At 33.0% G+C, this 24182-nt stretch overlaps 1 protein-coding gene across 1 annotated transcript in view; it reads right to left on the reverse strand.

Annotated features, from left to right (window-relative positions):
• Positions 1-20126, reverse strand: part of LOC108907985 — a gene marked incomplete at its 3' end in the record, with an annotated part of 59409 nt that extends 39283 nt beyond the window's left edge. Inside the window, 2 exon segments of the mRNA XM_023454749.1 lie at positions 8850-9558; positions 19994-20126. Coding sequence (XP_023310517.1) covers positions 8850-9558; positions 19994-20126 — 842 coding nt within the window.
• Between the last annotated feature and the right edge of the window lie 4056 nt (positions 20127-24182).

Here is a 24182-nt window from a genome sequence, read left to right on the forward strand (position 1 = left end):
TGGTTAATTTACCGCCCTAAGGACTGTAACGTTATCGAAAGTATCTTTGTGAATCATATACGAGTATCTTAAGATATATCTCATCATACGAAGTCTATTTGGAAAATAGGTTCTTAAATTACGCGCTAATTGAGATATTTAGTGATATACAGTTGGCAGTATTGCGTTGCGCATAACATCCTCTGTAACCAGATGTTCTTGGATTGTTGACATCTGAGTTAGTTTTCGTCATATTGTTATTTGACTATGTGTTTAAGTGAAAAAAGCCGTAAAATGCGATCAGAGTTGTGACGATACAACTCATGATTTTTGCACCATCACAATACGCCCGCTCAGCTTTGTCAGTTCATCAGTTTCGTGTCAAGAAACAAATTACTGCCCTCCTTTACCCTCCTTACGAACTTTTAATCTTCAGACTATCAGATAATTGAATAATTTGAAGTTTACATAAATATCAGTGCAATTTTATCGTAAGTGTCACACATTTGGAACAATATTCGTCAAGCAAATACCTGTAGTAGTTGAATTATCACTTAAAAAATATTAAAATTTGCACAAAGTAAATATATCAGTTTATTTCTTTCCAGAAAAACAAGTATGATAACTTTTCCAACGTTGACATAACAGCTTGCCCACATTTATGAATAACCACATAACCTAAATTTTTCATAATCGATTTTATTTATCTTTTTTTATTTAAACATTAATATAGTGACCCTCTAAATTTTAATGATGAATAAAATTATAAATACAGGAAAACAGATAGAACAAACAGAACACCGCAAGCGAGGATCTTTTATGGCAGATGATGTAAGCATTTTAGTTAAAATTCCATTTTTATAAGTTTGTCGCTCGATAGATTATACAGGGTGTCTCACATTTAAATAGCAGGACTTCAGGAATCAGTAGAAGACCTCATTTTGAGTCTAAAAGTTCCTATATATATGGGTCCTAAAACGCTTTGTTTCTGAGATACAGGGCGTTCAATTTTATTTTTGTTTTATTTATTTATTTTTTAACTAAATAACCGCTGACAAAAAAAATCATCATGTTGCGGCGAAAGACTTAGTATTTAAGGGCAAATAATTTGACACAGAAAATCATCGCATATTAGTTCCAGTGGTGGAGATAGAGGGGTCTCTATGCATATTTTTATAAAAAAAAGTATAGCCGATTTGATATTTTCCAAATGTTTTCGAAAAATATGAAAGAGCATTCAATTTTACCCAGAAAAGGCCCTCTTGTCCAAAGTCGATAGGAGGTGGCGTTTTCAAGAAAAACCGAAAATACTGTTTAGAAGTCGAATTAAGAAAAACCGAAAATACTGTTTAGAAATCAAATCAGACTTGAAATGTCATTCTAATATTGACATTTGCGCTTATTTTATTATAGTTTCTAATTGTGTGTAGAGTATTAAAAAAAATTGCAACAAATTCAAAATGCCGTTTAAGTTTACGAACCAAGAATACGCAGATATTCACTTCGTATACGGGTTTGCCAATGGGAACTCGGCAGAAGCTGCTAGGGAATATCGGAGACGATTTCCTAATAGAAGACAGCCGCATCCACACGTTTTTATTAATATTCATCAACGTTTCGCTAATGACGGATTGAATCTGGTCCATAGGGATCGCAACATAATTAACGTTAATATTGGCAGAAATAGGAGGAATCAGCGAATCTTGCACGAATTTGACAGAGATCCCACGACGAGTACCAGAAAAATTTCCAGGATTATTGGTGTTTCCAGGTGCACTATTTCTAGAACATTAAGACGAGATCATAGACATCCCTACCACTTACAACCTGTTCAGGGTTTACGTCCGGGTGACGAGGAACATAGAATAGCTTTTTCTCGGTGGATTCTTAACTCAATTGAAAACGACGGAAATTTTTTATCACACATATTATGGACCGACGAGTCATGTTTTACTCGTCGAGGTGTGACAAATTTACACAATCAGCATGAGTGGGCACATGAAAACCCGCATGCAATCAGACCACGAAATTTTCAGCACGAATTTAGTGTTAATATTTGGCTCGGCGTTTATAACAATTGTCTTTTCGGCCCTTACATCTTACCTCAACGACTGAATTCTGCGAATTTCTTAGAGTTCTTAGAGACCGAGAGTGCCAACATGTGGGAGGAAATTCCTCTGAATTTAAGAATGCGAGCATGGTTTCAACTTGATGGCTGTCCAGCTCATTTTGGCCGAAATGTCAGGAACTGGTTGAACACCCACTTTCCCGAAAAATGGATTGGCCGCGGGGGTATCGTTGCATGGCCTCCCCGATCCCCTGATCTGACACCCCTAGATTTTTTCCTCTGGGGTTTTATTAAAGAGAGAGTTTATACCACTACTGTGGACACAAGGGATGAACTTATTCGTCGGATTCGGAACGCATGCAGTGAAATCAGAGACAATAACTTAATTCAAATGAGACGTTCTATTCAGCGTCGGTGTCAGTTATGTATCGAAGAAAATGGTTTACATTTCGAACATTTGCTTTGATGTAATATGGTTTTCGTTATTTATTTTTGTATTTATTTTCATTTAATTAATTAAAAACAATTTTAACCGAATTTTTGAACTACATATTTAATTTAGTTGTAACACAATGTTTAAAAATTATTATTTGACTTCTAAACAGTATTTTCGGTTTTTCTTGAAAACGCCACCTCCTATCGACTTTGGACAAGAGGGCCTTTTCTGGGTAAAATTGAATGCTCTTTCATATTTTTCGAAAACATTTGCAAAATATCAAATCGGCTATACTTTTTTTTATAAAAATATGCATAGAGACCCCTTTATCTGCACCACTGGAACTAATATGCGATAATTTTCTGTGTCAAATTATTTTCCCTCAAATACTAAGTCTTTCGCCGCAACATGATGATTTTTTTTGTCAGCTGTTATTTAGTTAAAAAATAAATAAATAAAACAAAAATAAAATTGAACGCCCTGTATCTCAGAAACTAAGCGTTTTAGGACCCATATATATAGGAACTTTTAGACTCAAAATGAGGTCTTCTACTGATTCCTGAAGTCCTGCTATTTAAATGTGAGACACCCTGTATAAAAATCTTTTTTCTCAACAATATTATTTATTGAAAAAGTTTTTCGATTTCTCTTGCATAATACATAAAATGATATGTACATAGAAAAATATTAGTTCAATCAAATTTGTTACTGACTTTATCAGCGTTGCTGTGGAAAATAAGACTTTCAATATTTGTATTCATTATTGACATAAATCACTTGACCCTACGGTCCTATTAATTTCGAACATTTCTGAACTGCCTCAAAAACAGAGTAATATATAATTTTTCATTGAGTGTTAATGTTTTGAATAAATATAGTAAATTTGCAAAAACAAATAAAACATATCAGTAATGAGCTTTAAAGTTTGGTTTACCATGGCAACGGTGACAAAACCTGTATAAATTTAATCTGCTAGTGTATAATTTCTCTACACGTGTCGTCATATATCTTTAGAAAAGGAAGATATACAGGGTGATTCACAACTTATCCAAAAAAATTTGAGAATAGATGCGACTTGAGATATGGAATCAATATCGTAAAAAATTTGTTTGTAAAATTCTTATAGTTTCCGAGAAAAAAATTGTTGAAGTTATATTACATTCAACCACTACATAGCTGGACAACTGAAGTCTCTAGCGTCATTTGCAATAGGCGTGGAGAGCTACGTGGCCTCAGCGACAGCAAATACTGAAATCCGATTTTGCAATTGTCGTTGCCATAGTGTTTACCTTTTATCTGTGGTGTTTACAATAATTTTTTAGTAGTTGGTGTCAAAAATGGTTTGAGTGTATAGCAACTCGGAGTTGATGGATATCGTTTTAATTTATGGTGAAACGAGACAACATTTGTATTATGGTGAAGCATTTGTGTTGTGGTGAAACAAGACAACATTTGTGTTAGTTCGTAGAAACTGAGTAAGACAGACCCAAATGTGTATACACGTTGGTGGATAAAATTTTGAACGATTGCTGTTGTAACATCGGGTATGTAAATTGATTTTATTATTTAAAAACACAAATTAATTTTATTAATTAATAAAGGCAAACGCTGTTGAATTTCCCGATATAAAATAGGTGATATAAAATTGTATTTATTTCTTTCCTTGCGAAAGTTTTTGTCCGTTTTTATCACACCGCCATGCCGGTCGCATTGTGCGAGGTTAGGTTTTACAGTGGACCAGTTTCCAGTGCCGTGCAGAACTGTATTTTTAAATCATTTTCGAATTGCCCCTTTTGATTTTTTCTTTACGAAATTGTATTTGTAAGGGTCCCCTGTACATCCAGATTTTTTTTATAAGTTCTGAATCACCCTGTATATAAAATCTTATTTTAGTAAAAGTAGTTGATAACAAATGAGGACTTTCGATAACATAAACAAATATTTATAATCTAATAAAGTTGTGCTCGGCTTATAGGAGCCGCAAAAAAATTCCAAATAGGACGATTTTCTCAGGGTTGCTATGTGACTGCCTCCTGAGTATCCAACCAACAGGTCACACTCGAACTCCTGGAACGACTTGCGCTATGGGGATGGCTTCCTTAATTTTTTTTTTGAGCAAAATGACCTTAATAAAAGTTGCAGATGATCAAATTTTGAATAACTCTTTTATATATTTTTTTATATCTGTAAAACTTAACGAGTGACTGCGCATTATATGAAAAAAATTGCACAAGCTGCAGTGGTGGTGATGATGATGATGATATTGGTGATGACCCTGAAAACAGTACATTGCGCACGCAGGTAGGATGATAGTTCAAACAGCGATCCGGACGACGTTGAGGAAGAGATGAATTCACCTGACACTTCCACGAAAAGAGGATGATTAAACTGAGTTGATGATTTTCATGCAGATCGTGAATTAGGCCTAAATAAATGCGCTGTAACTTGTTACGTAGTCGAGATAATAAAAAAATGTATAAAGTAAAATTGTGGAGCATTTACTCCTCTCCAACTTTTATTAAAGTTATTAAAAAAAAATGTTTACAAGACCAGTCCTGTGGAAAAGGAATTTATAGTCCTATAATGCGCAGTAACTCGTTAAGTATTAGAGATACAAAAAAAAATTATAAGAAATTTGATCGTCTACAACTTTTATTAACGTAATTTTTTGTAAAAACATGTTTACAAGACCACGCGCAGTAACTCGTTAAGGATTAGACACACACAAAAATTTTATAAGGAAAAGTTGTTCAAAATTTGATCCACAACTTTTATTAAGGTCATATTGCTTTAAAAAAATATTTAGGAAACCACCCCCATAGCGCAAGTCGTACTAGGAATTCGAGTGTGATCTTTTGGTAGGATACTCAGAAAGCAGTCCCCAAGCAACCCTGAAAAAATTTGCCTGTTTGGATTTTTTTTTATAAAATGGCATCTTTATTGGATTATTATTAAAATAGGAAAATTAATATCTATGACGTTACAGCCCTTAGAGACAAGGCGGTATTTTATTTTAAATACTGAAACAATAACGTATAAATTTCCTCGTTTACGGTTTCCTATCTGCTCTTTCCATTGTCCTACGATGGTCTACCAACCGGTATGAATTAATTACCCTGTACATAGTAGGTACACGTTTTTACAAATACAAGAACGGAAATTACATAATTAAATTTTTTAATTTGTAAAGCGAATAGTAAAAAATAATCACGTTCTGTTTAAAAAAATTGTATATGACCATATAGTGTATATAAAATCGTTTTTGAAATAGCGCAGACGTAAAAACCAAAATCAACTAGTTACAGAATTTGCGATTTATATGGCATTATATTTAGTCCTGTAATTTAAAGAGAATTTAGGAAATATACCTACAGAGTGTTCCACCTAAGAGGGATTCTTATGTAACTCTGCAACTGCAAAATTTATAAAAAAAATGATTTTAATAAAAGTTGCCTGGAATCATGTGGACCACGTAAAGAAAATATTTTTAGCTTTACAGGGTGTTCCATTTCGCGTGGGCGCTACATAACTACATAACTTGATGATCAGCGGTTTAATTATTCTTCTCCTTGTTGTGTTCCGAGTTTCAGTTTGTTTCGTTTTGCCTTTTGTTTTAGTTGTTGTTAGTGGTCTACTTTTGTTCGTCAAACCACTTTTTAAACCTGTCAGTAAATATTGTAGTAGTGGTTTTGCAAGTCCTTCTTGACGCTGTTACATAGTTACTTTTTCGGACTTTAGAAAAGAACCTGATTTTTCTGGAAAACTGTTAGAGGTAAGTATGGACAAGTATATCAGTCAAAAGGGCATTCAATTTTGCATTCACCATGACAATTAATATGGGTCATTACATTTGAAAAAAAAAGTTTTTAAACTCGTAAGATTATTAAATGTAGGTCTCAGTATTTCCGAGTCTGAATGACGTACACGTTTTGCTCACAGATGACAAGATAGAGTAGTTTATGCCAAAACGAACTGGGCAAACTGCAGGTTTCTAAGTCTTACGGTTTAGACGCTATCTAGCCTCATTTAAAGAGTTGATATCCTGATTATATCGAAAACGATAAGTTTTAAACACCATGTACAATAAATAAAATAAACTCTACCTAATATTAACCAAGGAATTCAAAAACGCAATAATATACAGGATATTCCATTTAAAATAACAAAGTAATAACAAAGTTATGTAGCTTCCACGCGAAATGGAACACCCTGTAAAGCTAAAGTTACAGTTACAGAGTTACAGAAGAATCCGTCTGTATACAGGGTGGTCTGAATTTTATGCAAGAAACTTCGAGGGCAGATAGATCTCTTTAAAATATATGTTTTTGCTCTATAAACATTGGTCTGGAACAGCACCGTTTTAGAGATACAGAGTGTTGAAGTTGTTAAATTTTTTTTATTTATATCTCCGGAATCTCTTAACCGATCTCAATAAAATTTGGTACAGATAATGTATAATAGTAGGCCTTATATTCCTTAAAATACGAGCATTAACGGTTCAACCAGTGGTGTACAGGGGTCACCCATTTTTTACAAAAAACTACACCACTGTATTTTTTACAAATCATTGTAACTGATTTATGTTCTAATGCACAAAATACGTAAAAAAGGTAACTTGAATTTTTTCCTTAAGATTCGTCGTTCTTAAGTTATTCATACCAATACAATATCCTTGTGGCAGACACTTCTAACCACAATTACAAGAATATTTATGTTTATGCTTAAAAGTGAAATTTGTAAGCACATCAAAAAAATTATTTATACTCCTTTCTACACCACATGTGAAGTAGTGTTCCTGGCGTTTTTAGTTTTCCCTGGAGACCTTTACAAATAAGAACAGTTTAAATCAAAATAATAATAAAAATATGTTTACCAAGCAACAGCAACTAAACAAGAAACTAAATTAACGTTACGTATTACAACAATTGTTCAAAATACGAACCACCCACATACATTTCTGACATCTTCTATTAATGGAATTAATTGAAGCTAATATCAAGTGGTGGTTTTCATTTAATTCATTACACCCGTCTTCTATTCGTTGCAGTAGTTGTGGTCTTGTATCTGTTGGAGTAGAATAAACTTTACTTTTTAGATAACCCCAAACATAAAAGTCCAGGTGGTTTAGATATATCAATCTGGCTGGCCAAGATACTGGATCCTCTGCATCATTATTGGCATTTGGTCTTCTACCTATACATCGCCCCATATAATTTTCATTAAGCCATTCTTATACTTTTCTCCCAGAATGCGCAGAAGCACCATCCATTGTATCCAGTTATTTTGTCGTATATTTAATGGAACATTCTCCAATAATTCAAATAGATGCTTTTCTAGAAAGTTTAGAAATGACTGGGAATTTAGACGGGGTGGCGAGAAGAAAGGTCCACAAATTTTATTGTGAATTATTCCGAGCCACACGTTCACAAAAAATTCGTGTTGAAAAGATCTTGTCCGAATTTCATGAGGATTTTCTTGTAACCAAATATGCAGATTGTGAAAATTCACTACCCCTCGCCTTTTATAAATGTACATTTATTATTATTTTGATTTAAGTTGTTCTTATTTGTAAAGATAGTGGGTTAGGCTTCCAGGGGAAACTAAAACGCGTAAGGAACTCTACCTCACAGGTGGTGTGGAAACGAATGTAAAGAATTTTGTTGATGTGTTTACAAATTCCACTTACTTTTAATCTTAAACATAAATATAATTGTAATATTATGGTTAGAAATGTCTGCACAAGGGGATTGTATTGATATGAATAACTTGAAAAGGGCGAATCTTAGGGAAAAATCAAGTTGCATTTTTTCTTATTTTGTGCATTAGAATATAAATCCGTTACAATAACTTGTAAAAAATGCAGTGGCGTAGGTTTTTTATAAAAAAGGAGATGACCCCCGCCCAGTTGTACACCACTGGTTATACCTTTAGAGCTCATATTTTAGTGAATGCAGGGCCTACTATCATAGATTATCTGTACGAAATTTTAATGAGATCGGTTAGGAGATTCCGGAGATATAAACAAAAAATCAATTTTTTAACAACTTCAACACACTGTATCTGTTCCAGACCAATGTTTATAAGGCAAACACATATTATTTTAAAGAGATCTATTTGCCCTCGAAGTTTCCTGCATAAAATTCGGACGACCCTGTATATTGTAAAAAAAAGGTTAACGAAAGATTCAATAATGTTTTATGCTGGTATGGATTTCGTTTGTATTATTTATTTTATTTTTTTTTATTATTTATTGTCCAGTTTAATCTACTGATTGTAAATTTAAAACAGACTAAGATTTACGCAGGCCGTTTAATTTTCTTAATAGATATAATAAAGAAAGCAAACTGTATATATTAAAAATAATACCTGGCCTCATCTTCACTTTCCGCATATTCCTCCCTACTACCAGACCGACTCTCTTCATGTATCTTCATGGTGATTGCAGGTCCGGTCCTCAGAGTAATCTCAGTTTCAAGAATCACTTTATCCTCCTCCTCGGCCCACATCACATTCTCCCCATCACTAGCATCCCCGTCACTATAATCAATTGGAAACCCGTACAAGTCGCAAATCTTCTGCAGCTCTGCGAACCTCTCAACTCCAAAGAGCATTTTAAACCGTTCATCTCCCAGGGAATATCTCAACCTGGCCAACGACTTCGCCGCCACTTCCTGCCGATAACCCTGCTCCTTGATTTCACTGCCCAGCCGCTCTAGCACGTGACCGAGCGTCTCGTTGCTCGTGTTGGCGTCCACTAGAAACGGAGCGGCAGCTAGGAGGTTGTCCTCTACTAGAGTGGACGAAATCAGGTCTCGCAAGAGTTGGTCACGGTTCCTGCTGTGACTTAGATAGATCCGTAGGGTATCTAGGGCGCCTTTCCGTAGGGCGGGAGCGGGGTGACCCAGATTGGAGAGCAGCTCGGGCAGCAAGGCACGCATGTGGTCGTCGAGGGATAGGGTTTGGGTGACGGGGATGAGGTCGATGAGAACTCTCAGGGCGTGCTGGCGAACTTCTCGTTCAGGATCACGGAGTCTTTCACGGACTCCGGCGTAGAGGATGTTCTCGTCGGATCCATCTAAAAAAAAAAAGAGTTTTTCTAGTTTTAATCGAGAGTGATACGGTGTAAAATGCTAGGTCTACAGGGCGTTAAGATGGAAAAAACATATTATCTCCAGTATAGGAAAAATATTGCAATTTAACCAAACTTACTTGCTTGCAAAAGGCGTTATTTCTTTTAAATAATATCTAAATAAACCCAGATAACATTAATAGTCCGGTCAAATTAGTCATAAAAATAGTGGTCAAATAACAAAAATTCCGACAGCTAAATTTTGATGGAGTCCTTAGGTAGACCATTAGAAATAAAGTGTCAAAAGTCCCCACCGATCCCATGCGTGCTAAAAAAAATATTCTAGGTCAAAGGTCAAATTTTGAGGTTTTTTGGATTTTTTCGAAAACGGTAAGTTTTATCAAAAAATTAGCTCTGACAAAAATTATAGACCTGAAAATTATCTACAAAAAATGGTCCTTATACTTTTTTTCTAAGAACCATCATTCCTGAGATATCGCGATTCTAAAAGTTGAAAGCGTCACCTTCTACATGATATGCACATATATGCAACGTATATACAAAGTCAAACATTTAATGCAAGTAAAAATGCCTATTTGTGTCTCTTATATGTATAAACTATACTATTCTGAGAATATACACTCAAAAGAAACTCAGTTCCTTAGTCAAAATGACGCAGATGTCCTTATAATTGAAACAACAATATAACAATTTAATGCAACAAATACAACTATTGTAGTTGGCGAAGATGTTGACTTATTAATACTACTCACTGCAAGGACTCCAATTGATAAAATTATATAGGTATTTTTTAAAACCTGGAAAGGCTCAACAGCGAACAGAAATATATTCTTCAAAGAGTTTATCTACTTATCCAAAATGTTAAAACCATATCATATTTTTATATGCCATAACCGGCTGCGATACTTCATCAACAATGTTCAGCAGAAGAGGTAAAACATCAGTATTAAAATTATTTGGAAAAAATATTTGATTGATTGCAGAAATTGATTCTTCACCTCAAACAATAATCACAAAAGGAATTCGCTTCCTCCTTGCTGTTAAGGAACTCCAAAAAAAATTGATTGTATAGATAAATATAAATATTTAACTTCTGTAAAAAATACACGAAACAAGAAACAAGTACAACTATCTTGTCTTCCTAAAACATCGGCTTCTGCTAATCAATACTTGTATCGAGTATACTATCAAGTTCTGACATGGCTAGGCAATCAACTGAACCCAGAAGACTGGGGTTGGAAATTAACAGATAATACTTTGGAACCGATTCAAACTTTACTTCCACCTGCTCGGGAAAAACTCCTAAACACTATTTTTTGCAATTGCAAAAAAAGGTTGTAGTGCTAAATGTGGCTGTAGAAGAGTAGGGTTACTGTGTTCTCCAGAGTGTACTAATTGCCAAAGCCAGTCTTGCTCAAATGTTCAATTGGATAGAACAGACGAAGATTCATGTGATTTCGATGAAGAGACAGCTGATTCATCTTCATTTGAACAATTTATGAACATCCAACAAGAAGAAGAGGAGGAGGAAGAAGAAGAAATCGAAGAAGACATGACTGTTGAAGTCGACTTTGAAGAGTATGAATCAGATTAAAATATCAAAAGAAATCAGAATTACAGTTAAAGTCAATAACCAATATCAATATCAATAAAATCATCATACAGTTAGAAGAGTATTGTCTCTGAAAATTCCGTCATAACAGTTCGTGGAGTAGGCCTACGGGGGAAACCACGTTAAAAAAAAACGCGTCGAAGTACACTACCTCACAGGTGGTGTGGAAATGTGTGCATATCATGTAGAACGTGACTCCTTCAACTATTAGAATCGCAATATCTCAGGAATGGTGATTCTTAAAAAAAAAGTATAAGGATCATCTTTGTAGATAATTTTGAGATCTATAATTTTTGTCAGGGCTACTTTTTTGATAAAACATACCGTTTTCGAAAAAAATCCAAAAAAACTCAAATTTTGATCTTTGACCCCGATAACTTTTTTAGCACACATGGGATCAATGGGGACTTTTGATACTTTATTTCTAATGGTGTACCTAAGGTCTTCACCAAAATTTAGCTCTGTCAGAATTTTCGTTATTTGAAATGTCTATTTTGACCGAGCTATAAAAAATAAGAATTCGGTAGATTGTTTGAGGCGACAAATACAAATTCATTAATAATTTCACTAATGGAGCATCTCCTCATCCTGCATATTTTAAACGGAACGACTTTATTGACACAATCGATACATATTTTATACATGGTGTTTGTAAATAAGTGCGAAATATTTTAAGGGGTGGTTGCCGAAGTTATTTTGTGAAAAAAGTTCATATAAACGTAGGTCGAAATATGTTTCGTTCCCGAGGTACAGCGTGTTTAAATTTTAATTTTTTATTAATTTTTGTTAATCATTTAAGAGTTTTAAAGATATTAACTCGAAATTTGATGGATGCATTTTATTTAGAAATATCAACAGCAACCTACTAGATAATGTATCAATAGAAATTAAAAATTCACAACTTCCAATAAATTATGTTTTAGTTTGTTCAAAAACGGTGCATTCTACGAAAGAAATTGAAGATACCAATTTCATTCAGAATTGATGGCGGATTTATAAAAAATATCAAAACAGGAAAAAGTCATTGGCGTACCATTTTCTTTTATTAAAAAGTTTGTGGCATTCTGGCACGAACGCCACTGATGCAAGTAGAAATATTCGGATTACTCCAAAAAATATACATTTATTCCTCCAAAGCGTTTTTCAAATTTCCAGTCAATATCTTTAAAACAGTTTGAAATAATTAATAAAAATAAATAAAAAATTAAGATTTAAACACTTTGTATCTCGGAAACGAAGCATATTTCGACCTACCTTTATAAGAACTTTTTTTCGCAAAATAACTTCGTCAACCACCCCCAAAATATTTCGCACTTATTTACAAACAGCCTGTATAAAGAAGTCGCTAGGAGGAACCTTTTTCGAGATAATCACTTTTAATGATAAAGATATACTATTTCCGACATATGATGTTAAAAATATGAAATGCCCTAGCCTGACGAGATCGGGACCTCGGCAAGATCCGGATTTTTTTTTTAGAAAGAGAGCCCGCGCAGAACTTGTAGCTCCAGGCCTCACCATATGTTAATCCGGCTCTGCAGCAAAGTAAGTATATAACATCAGACGTCATTTGATACTATGCATTTAGCTAGATAAACAACCAATTGTTTTTTTCCCACATTTTTGATATGGAAATATGTTGAAAACAACTAATGAATTTGAATTTGTTGTCTCAAAAAATACCCCGATTTCGTAATTTCGTGTCTTCTTCTCGATGTATCTAGATAATATTGAAAATAATATAAAAAAAAAACAAATAAAACCTCCATATAATATACATAGGCAAGTTTGGTAAAATTACAAAATATTTGGGCACGCCTACAAGTACCTGCTCTTTGTCGGTTTTTATGCGGGACACCCTAAAAAATTTGACTTATAATTCTACTTTGGTGAGTTTACTGCCCTGTGTTTACTGTGATATCGAAATAATTTTTTCCCAATTTCGTAAATATTTTGTTATGTCATGTGAAAGTTTTTCGATATTGTTTCGCTTTCAAAAGATATAAGGCAATATGTATGTATAGAGGAATTCAACAATACCAGCAATGCGTTGTCTTGGAAAACAAGATACTTTCAATGTTTATGACTACTCAATAAAGTATTAAATATGACTCTACGAGGTACATAGTCCACAACATAACCCGAAAAACCATACTTTAAGTAGTAGCGCTGCCGTGAAAGCCTTAGTATGACCAAAACCACTATGACTCTGATTTTTGGGGAAGCTTGGAATGATTCGAAATTAGCAGTATAGCTTTATAAAAATGCATTATTTATATCAGTTTTAAATATAATCATTGAAAGTATCTTACATTCCAGCCCAGCGCTGATAAAATCAGTAACAGACAGAAATATATACAGGATGATTAATTAGCAATGGGAAAATCGAAATCTAAAAAAAAATAATAAATAAATACATCTGGCGAAAACATGCCTTATCCGAAAGTTGATAGCTTCGGAATTACAGGGTGTTGAAAGTTAAAATTTTAAATCGTTTTTTTGCGATTATTCTGAAAACATTTAGGTTAGGAACTTGAAAATTTGTAAAACTATATTTTTTTAGACGACGAATAAGATGCGTGTTGTAATTTCAGCATTGCTCATAGAGGCCGTCACTTACGACCAATTTAACCGAAAATTCAGTTAATAACTTTTACCCTGTATGTCTAACATGAAACTTGATTCAAAACCTAAAATAGCAATATTTTTCCATTAATTGTATATTCCTGTTTCATTTCGGTATCTCGATCCGTTTTCGAGAAAAATCGATTTATTGAACACTATGTTTTGATAATACGAGTGTTTCTTCGTGTTATTACAACAATTAACAATAAAACAAATGAAATTCGTAATAATGATTTAGAGTCAGTGTTCGAAGAATCCACCGTTGACATTTACACACTTTACACAACGTTTTCTGATAAATCTTCGAGTTTGAAACAACATATAGGGAATGCGTTTGACTTCATTGGCAGCGATTTGTATTTTTTGCCACAACTCTTCACACGAACCAGTAGATTCTTCCAAATAGAAAAATGAAGAGGATTGAAGTCCGGACTTCTGGGTGACCAAGTAAAAATGCTTCCACAGCTTGAAGAAGTTCCACTTTATTTAAGAAGAGACATGTGGTTCATGCACGACGGAACTCCACCGCATTTTTCTTGGCCAGTGCGTGCATATTTAGATGCAGTTTTTCCAAATAGCTGGATTGACCATGTAAGCAATTTTGCTTGGCCATCCAGAAGTCCGGACTTCAATCCTCTTGATTTTCCTATTTGGTCTCGAATGAAAGATATACTTTACAAAGAATATATTGGCTCGTGTGAAATGTTGTGGCAAAGAATACAAATCTGCTGCCAGCGAAGTCAGACGCAATCCCAATATGTTGTTTCAAACTCGAAGATCTCTCAGAAAACGTGTAAAGTGTATCAGTGTCAACGGTGGATTCTTGGAACAATAACTTTAAATCAAATTACGTATTTTATTTGTTTTATTGTTAATTGTTGTAATAACACGAAGAAACACTTGGTTTGTTTCGCTTTTAATTTCTCATATTATCAAAACATAGTGTTCGTTAAATCGATTTTTCTCGAAAACGGATCGAGAGACCGAAACTAAACAAGAGTATATAATTAATGGAAAAATGATAGCTCATTCGGTTTTGATTCAAGTTTCATGTTAAATATACAGGGTAAAAAGTTATTAACTAAATTTTCGATAAAATTGGTCGTAAGTAGCGCCTTCTATGAGCAATGCTGAAATTACAACACGCATCATATTCGTCGTCTAAAAAATATAGTTTCACAAATTTTCAAGTTCATAACCTAGATATTTTCAGAATAATCGCAAAAAAACGATTTAAAATTTTAACTTTCAACACCCTGTATTTCCGAAACTATCAACTTTCGAATAAGGCATGTTTGCGCCAATGGTCACCATTTTACGTGTAGTATCACCCTGTAGAAAATCTTTTATAATAAAAGCTATTGAGAGAAATAAAAGTTTTCATATGATTTAACAAAATACGCATGGAATAATTTCTAACACATCACATCCCTTAGGATGGTAAACTTACCAAGATGGAATTTTAAATCAAGCTGCTTAGAATTTTCTATTTGCTCGTTATGTTTTCTAAGTCACCCATATACATACGAGAATATAATAGGATTGTTTATTTAAAAAAATATTGTCATTATTATTTTAATTTGTTTAAATTATCTTTAACACCTTCAAAAAAGAGTAGAAACATGTGAGAGTTAATAATAGAATATATGTTTTTTGATGAAGTACTAAAAGCTTTACAAAAGTACTTATATTCTTGTTACGTGTCACTAATGCCGTTTTTCAGGTAAATAGTAAAATGTCATACACGTATAAGTACCTAATACTAAAGTATAACCACAGTTATTTTTTACATAAAATGGTTTTCTTCAACTGTTTTTTGCAAGCTGAAGTAAATAATTAATTTTCTTTACTTATTTTCATAACTAACAGTTATTTAGAAATACTTAGTTCTGTTAAATGATCTCTTCTCATGTTTACACATCTCTACACACATGACAGGAACAAAATACTTCTCATAGTTTTCTATATAATAATTAATGATTATTATTATAACTGCGAAGTTGAAAGATAAAATGTCAAATTAAAATAATAATTATAACTACGAAAATGAAAGTTAAAATAATGTTTGCTAGATAATCAAAATTATTGAATAAACTAATTTTTCAGCTCACTTTAAAGATAATCCGTATAAACAGATAAGAAAATGTCCCTTATAAACGAGACGATATTTCCTCATACTTTTATCACACAAATACCTCATTAGATGACATTTTTTTAAATAAAACGCGAATTTGATCACATACATCATATTTCTTTTATGTGTTATTCATAATTTTTCTCTTAAAATTTCAACGGATAAATTGCCCATTTTCTTCAGTATTGAAGGAATATTATAATAAATAAAGTACATAGAAAAAAAAATGAAGAAAAACCCAGTCGTGTGGATATTTCTACGTTCGACTAGGCAATTGTCATCTCTTAGGGCATAATTATAATAAAAATTGGAGTAAGAGAAATTAATCTTTATGAAGGGTTGGTTGAAAAAATGAGCAAAAAGGTGCAAGAACATATTTCAATATGTTGATATGAAGCTTTCTTAAAACATCTCTTTCATATTTTAAATTTATAATTTGATAAATTATTACATTTTAATATATCACTCAGATTATTCACACAACGGTGTTTTCATAAAATATATTTGAAATTATTGTACTCATTGCTATCTGGTTTTGATAACAAATTTGGTTGGATGTAACTTATTTCTAAAATAATAATAATATGCTAGCGGTTCTATGTTAGACTCTCAAAAAATTGTACCATTTGTAGGAAAATATTACCATACCAAATAGAGAACTTGTTTTGTGTTTAATCAGCTTTAGAATTTTATGAAACACAAGAGATTTCTTCAACGGTTTTTTTGCAACTTGAAATAATATAATTAGTTTTGGGATTAGCTTTGGTGGTGGCTTTTGCACACATTTTTATAAGAATTTATTTTTATAAATTTGTGAAAGTTCTACATGAATGTTTGGCTAAGCATTTTAGTTACACCCTATGTTAAACACCCACTGCTGTATGTCAAATTTTAATGACACTTTTGAAAAGTCATACCAGTCGACTACATCTTCGCCTCCGTATAACGAACGTCCTTGTCGCTATTTCAAGATACAAACACATTATTGTAACAACGTATATTTCCTTCCTTACTAAATTTAGTACTTAAATATATTTTCCGGTGTTAAGTACTTTCGTCTATAAAAACACCATCCTTGGACGGAAATAACAGGCCTTATCTATCTACGGAATATTAAATTTAAGTGAGCACGCACGTGAAATCTTAAATATCATCGGTTAAGAATATATTAATATTAATTTACGTTACTTATTGATTGCGAGTTACCTACTTTCATTAGGCTGAAAAGGAGGAAGGATTTTAGAAGAGTTTCGTGCTGAGTTCTATGAATAGTTTGATTTGTTTTGGGTAAATAGGGTAATAGAACGAGAACATTAATCGTTAAAAATATATTTTAGTGTAGTGCGATATAGTGTGTGTGCCATTGCCATTAAACTACTCGTATAATGTTCTATGATTACTTCGGTTCAGTTAACGATAAAGTTTTCATAAAAAATTGAACTATAAAAATGTATAACATATACCTGCCAGTAAAAGAAATCTGTATATTTTATTTGGGTTAATGATCTTTTATCGATTACAATGTCGATATGACTGGCGCATTCGCCAAAATATAGAAAACTAATTATTTGCTAGACTTAAAGTTTAATGAAAAAATATTATTCTGTTTTACTGCAAAAAAAAACTAATAAATGGAATTTACTCAAATCTAGTATATAATTTTCCGTAAATATATGGATATGCTGCAGAATTTATACGTATCCATAAGAAATAATTCCATTTTCGAGTACAACGTCTTCTTTGAAGAAGTTTTAGTTTAATTCACGATTTAAGGAATATATTCTTGTATAGATAGGTCCTAATTGTCCCGATATTTTCACAACAGTATGTTAAATATAAGGGTTCCATTTTAAATTTTTTATCCGAAAACCCTTTTACAGGAATATAATTATATACTTTAACGATATATTAAATAAAGACTGAGGGCAATAAGACAATAATTTGCACAGTATATTCAAATCCTGCATGTCGTGTAATAGATTTCAAGAGATGACTATCTTTCGTCCCTAATTCTTAATCGTTCAAAAAATTGTTTCAAATTATTGATCTCTGGACTATTAAGGAAACATTATTATCTTGTTTAATTTTGATAAATCAAACTATTTTCCAGAAATTTTAATTTACTTACGAGAGATATAGTGTCACATATTTCGAACAATTTCCAAAAGACAGGTAGTTTAAATAAGTTGACGCAAAAAAATTCTACATTATTTATTTACTTCAAGAAAAACAAATTCACTTTTTTAAGCGATAACATAACTAGTTTGTTTGAAGGAAATTGTTCGAAATGTGTGACAAAACTAATATACAAATATATCATATATTATATAAACCTAAATTGCTCAAAAACCATTGTATCAAACAAAATTAAACAACAGCACCTTTTTTTCTTAAGATTCTGGGGCTCAAATTTTTTAAACTGTTTCAGAAAAAGAAAAGTTGACGATGCAATGATAATAGTCCTGCCCTAAGAACAGCATTTGCATAATATGTGGGATTTGAATAATACTTTGTAAATTAGTGCCCTGATGTCTCGAGATAATGTTTATAATATGAATAAAATATCTCGAAGGACATTTAATAATATTAAAACAATAATGACAATAATTAAACATCTATATTGTATCTTTTCACTAACTTTAAACGCCCTGTATGAGTATTATAAAACGAAGTGAATACGAATACACGATTATATGTATTCTTTTGTTTAGTGTAGTATTTTAGTTACCTCCCTGTGTTTGTAAAATACACAGATAAAGGAATGACCTATATTCTCTTTGTAATTTTTTATTTATCTGCTCAAAATTTATAAAAAGAAGTCGAAAAATAAAAATGACGTTTACACAATTTTACCATAAATACATACAGTGTGTTTTTCTATATTTTACACTCCTCTACCCTATAGCTCCCAAGAAACAATTTTGGTAGGTATTTTGATTCCAAAAAGTTGTTCTAAGAAATGTTTATGATTGATATGAAGAGGTCTATGGTTTTAATAATGTGGCAATTAGCACCAAATTTACTTACAGTATTTTGCACCTTATTAGAAAAAGTTTAAAATATTCAAAATCAACTAAAGAAACTGATTTGTTAGATTTGTGTAACTTTACGTTGTATTTTTTATACTTTATAGATATAAGTCTGTATTAAGTATTAGGTTGACATTTGTAGTATTGGTATACATTTTTTAAATAACCATATTTTAAAACCTTACATATTTAGTGCATCTCAGAATTATTAAATACTGTCGCAATACTATTGTCCAAATAATAATTTGCTTAGTGGACTCACAAAATTAGTGATTACATTACAAATTATTTATAAATCTAAAAGAGACATTTTTAATCCAATAAGACATGTTATAGTTTTATAGTTCATACTTATAGTTTTAATATAATATGTAGGTATATTTTGTACATTTACATTTAGAGCATTTTCCAATCTCTACATGTTTAGTACATATAAAAGATTAAAGACTGTCACAAAACTATTGTCTTAAGAAAAGTTTGCTAAATATTTATAAATCCAAAGAAATAATTTTTAGTCCTAAAGGCAGTTTTTATATAGCTAAATAATTGATAGTACGAGTATTATAAAATACAACATTCCTTTTGCTTGGGTTAATTTTAGTACATAAAATCAAAACGGGTTGCAGAATGTAATATAAATTAGATACAGGTATTCAGAGACGATGGCACCCATTCGTAAAACATCCACAAAGCTTGTAACTTGTGGCAATCTAATATTTAAAGTTTTATTAACATACCAGTTTCTATTCAGTATTCTGCTTGCTATCTGAACATAATAAATAAAATTTACTTGACTTCCACTTCATTATAAATCAAGTTTGAAAATAAATGGACGTATTTTATACAAGAAAATATACCAAGCCTTTCATTAATTTTTTCAACGGAATTAACACGAAGCAATTTCACAGAACCTCTTTTATCATACCATTAACCTTAACCCCTATCATCCCTATTGTTCGAGCAGACAAGGTCGCTATTTCTAAGGATGACTTCACCCCCGTCAAGTCAAAGTTTATTTACCTGGAAGACGTTTCGTGCGTACGATGACTTCCCATAGCTGGGTTAGCGAGAGCTTTTCCTCATTCTGGGTTCCAATCAGGCGATTATTCTCGAAAATTTCGTCGCTGCCCTGATTCGGTTTGTACTCTATCATCCTCTTCTACTGGAAGGCGACAGATGTGCGTGAAGGTAATTCGAAGACATGGCCAGAGCTGCTACCTCTTTCACGGGCGGTGCACGCGCTACTGGAGGTGCATTAGCTCAGGCGACGCATTATCAGGCACCGCGACGCTCTATAGTCCAGTCGACAGGTGTCGCTTTGCAAATACTATTATTATATTATCCCAAAGACTATAACAATAATAGTATAGAACTAGTCATAATATTTATTGTTACAGTGTAATAAAACAATAATATATACGTTTACTGCCACATATACAAAATACAATGTACTTTTTTTATAAAATAATAAACAAGCACTATACAGGGTGTCCCATAATAATTAATTGGACATTAGCTAAGAGGTGAAAGCTTATCAAAATAAAATGTTTGGGTCCAACATGCCTCAGCAAAATGTTCCTCGTTTTCATTCTACAGAGTGTTTCAAATATCTTGAAAGCTGTTCAACGGATTTCGATGAAATTTGGTGTTATTGCTCAGCATGCGTAATACGAAAATAGTATAAATTTCACCATTGCCGCTAGATGACGCCACCTACAGCAACAGTGGTCCGTAACTTTTTGTCCACCTTGTATGTACAGTGCCGGCCCTTTGAAAGTGGACAACTCTTTTAAGCAAATTGTCTATAATTGGCCTTTGTGAAGCTGACTTGAAAATGTGAGGTTCAAATCGGCTGTCATTATGTCAAATTTAATGTGTGTGTCTATCATACTAGTTCTAATGAACAAAACAAATCCAAATTAGGTAGCAAATTATTTATTTTTCCAATACTGAAATATATTATACATTCTAACGGCCATTCATTCGCCCTCAACGTGATCTAAAAATTAAACACGTTTCGTCGTTAAAAAAACGCGATTCGTAAAGTTAGTATTTTGTCCAAGCACCATTTTTGTCTATAACACTGCAATCTACATGGCATTGATAAAATTAATGTTCTTGTTATAATCCTCAGTGATGTTATCCCATGCGTTTTCAATTGCCTCCCAAAGTTCTTCGGCGTTAACTGGACGGAAGTTTCTGTCGTAAATTTTTTTCACCATATATCCCCTGGACGACAATTATCCTGCTTGAAAGTGAAATTCTGAGGATACAGCATAGTCACAGCAAACATCAGGACTTTGGCAGCTTATCCAAGCCCAAACGTTAATGGAGAATCCATCGCCGCGCTGTGTGGGTTTCACATAAGGCTCCGAATACCTCATAATCTCTGGTGGGTAGACACAGACAGAAGCATCGGAGCAAGATTGAAAACTTTTTTCGTCCGAAAATATAATATTCTCCCAGAAGTTGTCTGGGCTTCCTACAAATTGTCTTGCAAACTCTAACTTCTGTTCTTTATACTGGGGAGTCAAAGCGACTGTATTTGCGGCCACATAATTCTTCAGCTCCGAATCTTTCACCCGCTTCCTTGCAGTTCGCATTGATCCAGGAAAATTCGTCTCAAAGGAAGCCGCTACTGTCATGGCAAAAGGATTTATTCTTAGGTGGTGCTTACTTTTCGACGTCCACCTCCGTGAACATAACATACGTGACCCTCCGCAATCCATTTTTCTTTGAGTTTAAATATGCTGTTCTTGCATACATGCAGATCATGCGCAAGTGAACAATCATTCTAAAGTAAAGTTATAGCTTTCACTTTCTCTGGTTCCGTTAAACGCGGAATCTTGAATTACCAAGAAAATTACTAATGACACTGACATATAAAAACTTGTCATAATAAAAAGTAGACCACATCACATTAGAAAAATAAATCGTCCACTTTCAAAGGGCCGGCAGTGTACGTACATTCTCGATCAAAAATAAAAAAAAATGGCATTAATTTCACACAAAAGATATACTTCTTTGAAGTAAAAAAAGTAGACCGTTTTCGAATTAAACGTAATTTTTCAATGAGATGATTAAATCAAAAGAACTGTATGTCAAAAAGTTATGCAAACGCAAACAATATGTATTCTCAATGTCTTCCATCCATATTTACAAAGCAATTAAGTAAAAAGGAATGTAAAATTAATTAAATAAAAATGAGTGGTTGACAAAATGAATATTTGAAAAGAAGTTCTAAATTAAATTAATCTATAATCATCTTCGAAACAAAACAGCGACAAATTACAATAAATATTGAAAAGTTCACCACTTGCTGCAATACATTGTTTGATCCTTTTATTCAAGTTTTGTCTTACTTTAAACATTGAGTTATGTTTAGGACCTGGAAATGTTTACTCCTATTGTTCGATTTATATTATGCTCATATTTCTTCTTTTAAACTTTATTTTTAATACCTAGGAGTCTATTGATTTTAAGTGATACGTGCCTCTTCAAAAGTTTTTCCCTAACAAAAACAGGAATTATTATAAACAAACTTGATTAACTTGATTGATGAAAAAAGCAGGCAAATCATTTATATGAAAAAGAAATAACAACGGCCTTGGTACGTATTATGGAAGGCTAAATTCAATTTATGAATATATCCTATTTGATAGACAGAGATCACTACAGAATGCCTCAGATGATTACAGTTGTTTGGGGAACAGTTTCGTCCCTAACAGTTTTAGGACAAACAAGAACTAAAATCATCGGGGCAGGCCTAGGGGTTCTGACAGCGAGTCCGCCCTCATAAAGCCAAGCCCGAGAACAACAAGAGCCGGTTAAGTTGAAGCTAAGGAAGTGCAAGTAATTTTGTGACTGGTGACCAGGTACACCATGGCATAACAATCAGAAAAACCATTGTACATTAAACATCAGCACGGACTGTGAAAGCTTTAAAACCACCATTATTATTGTTAATAGGTAAGCAACAAGAGCTACACCTAGTGGTCAATGCTAACTGCCTGAGATCTACAAAGAAGATCTGTATTGTTATATAGCCTTCATGAATGTTTTCAGGGTACGTGACGACCGGGTTTAGACAACCAATATTGCAGAGCTGGTACAAGTAACGAAATTCCCTAAATCTTGGCGTTACCAATATTATCGATTCGTTTACAGTGAATAATAATAAACCTTTACCTACCTTTACGTGTACGTTCGAGATAATGTGATCGCTGATTGATTGAATAGAAGATTATACCAATCACAAGCGGTGAAACAGAATGTTGTTTTTCAATGTAATCTTGATTTTATTGTTTTAATTTTACTGAAATTTATTTTCCAGTGTAAAGGAAAATTACTGGTCGTATAGCTTGTAATCATTTATGAAGGGGTAGGGCCTGTACTATCTCTGTAGCATGACCAGTGTCGCCCCCGTGAGAACGAAGGCAAAGTTTTAATCGAATTTTTTGTCTAATACACTACGTTTATGGTATAGAGTGCGTCCCAGAAGTAACGCAAAAAATTCGTATTTTACTTAGTGTTGAGTTTTTACAAAAACGCTAAAACACATCAATTAGTAAATAGCAATTGTCGTTTTGTCACGTTGGTTAAACCTTTTTTGCGCTATGTTTCATAAACCTATCACGTCATTGACATTTTTTTTAAATAGCACTACCTAATTTTTTAAGCATAAGTGGATAGCCCTTTTGAAGGGAAATGCGTCGATATAGGGTTTGTCCTACTTTACTTTGACAGGTGCGAAAGAGAAGCCAACGATTGGAATGGACATGGTTTGAATTAATAACAAAAGTAGGTATCACTTATGCGCTAACAGTGCTATAGCAAAAAATGTGTTTTGGTTGAATGTATGTACTTGTTTTTATGTAGATTTGGTAGGTACACCCGACCACAGCAGCTATGTAGGTATTGTTTTGAAGACGACAGTTAGCGAATGCAATAGTGCCTCATATCATTGTCACAGTTACAAATACCATAACTTTACATTATGATGGTATGTTTAAATGAGAAACAAAATTGAAATCCTAATTATGGTTGGATACGGAGATAGGATCCGTAGTTATGATAAAGTATGTCAATTATTCAAGAACAACCAATACCTCCGTCTACGGTATGCAGATTAGTATGTACGCAGATTTGAAGACGCTGGACATGCTAGAGATTTGTCTAGATCTGGAAGGCCAACGATAGTGATAGAAAA

This window comes from Anoplophora glabripennis, unplaced genomic scaffold (genome assembly GCF_000390285.2).
Source record: "Anoplophora glabripennis isolate ALB-LARVAE unplaced genomic scaffold, Agla_2.0 scaffold11, whole genome shotgun sequence".
In the NCBI taxonomy this organism is placed as follows: domain Eukaryota; kingdom Metazoa; phylum Arthropoda; class Insecta; order Coleoptera; family Cerambycidae; genus Anoplophora; species Anoplophora glabripennis.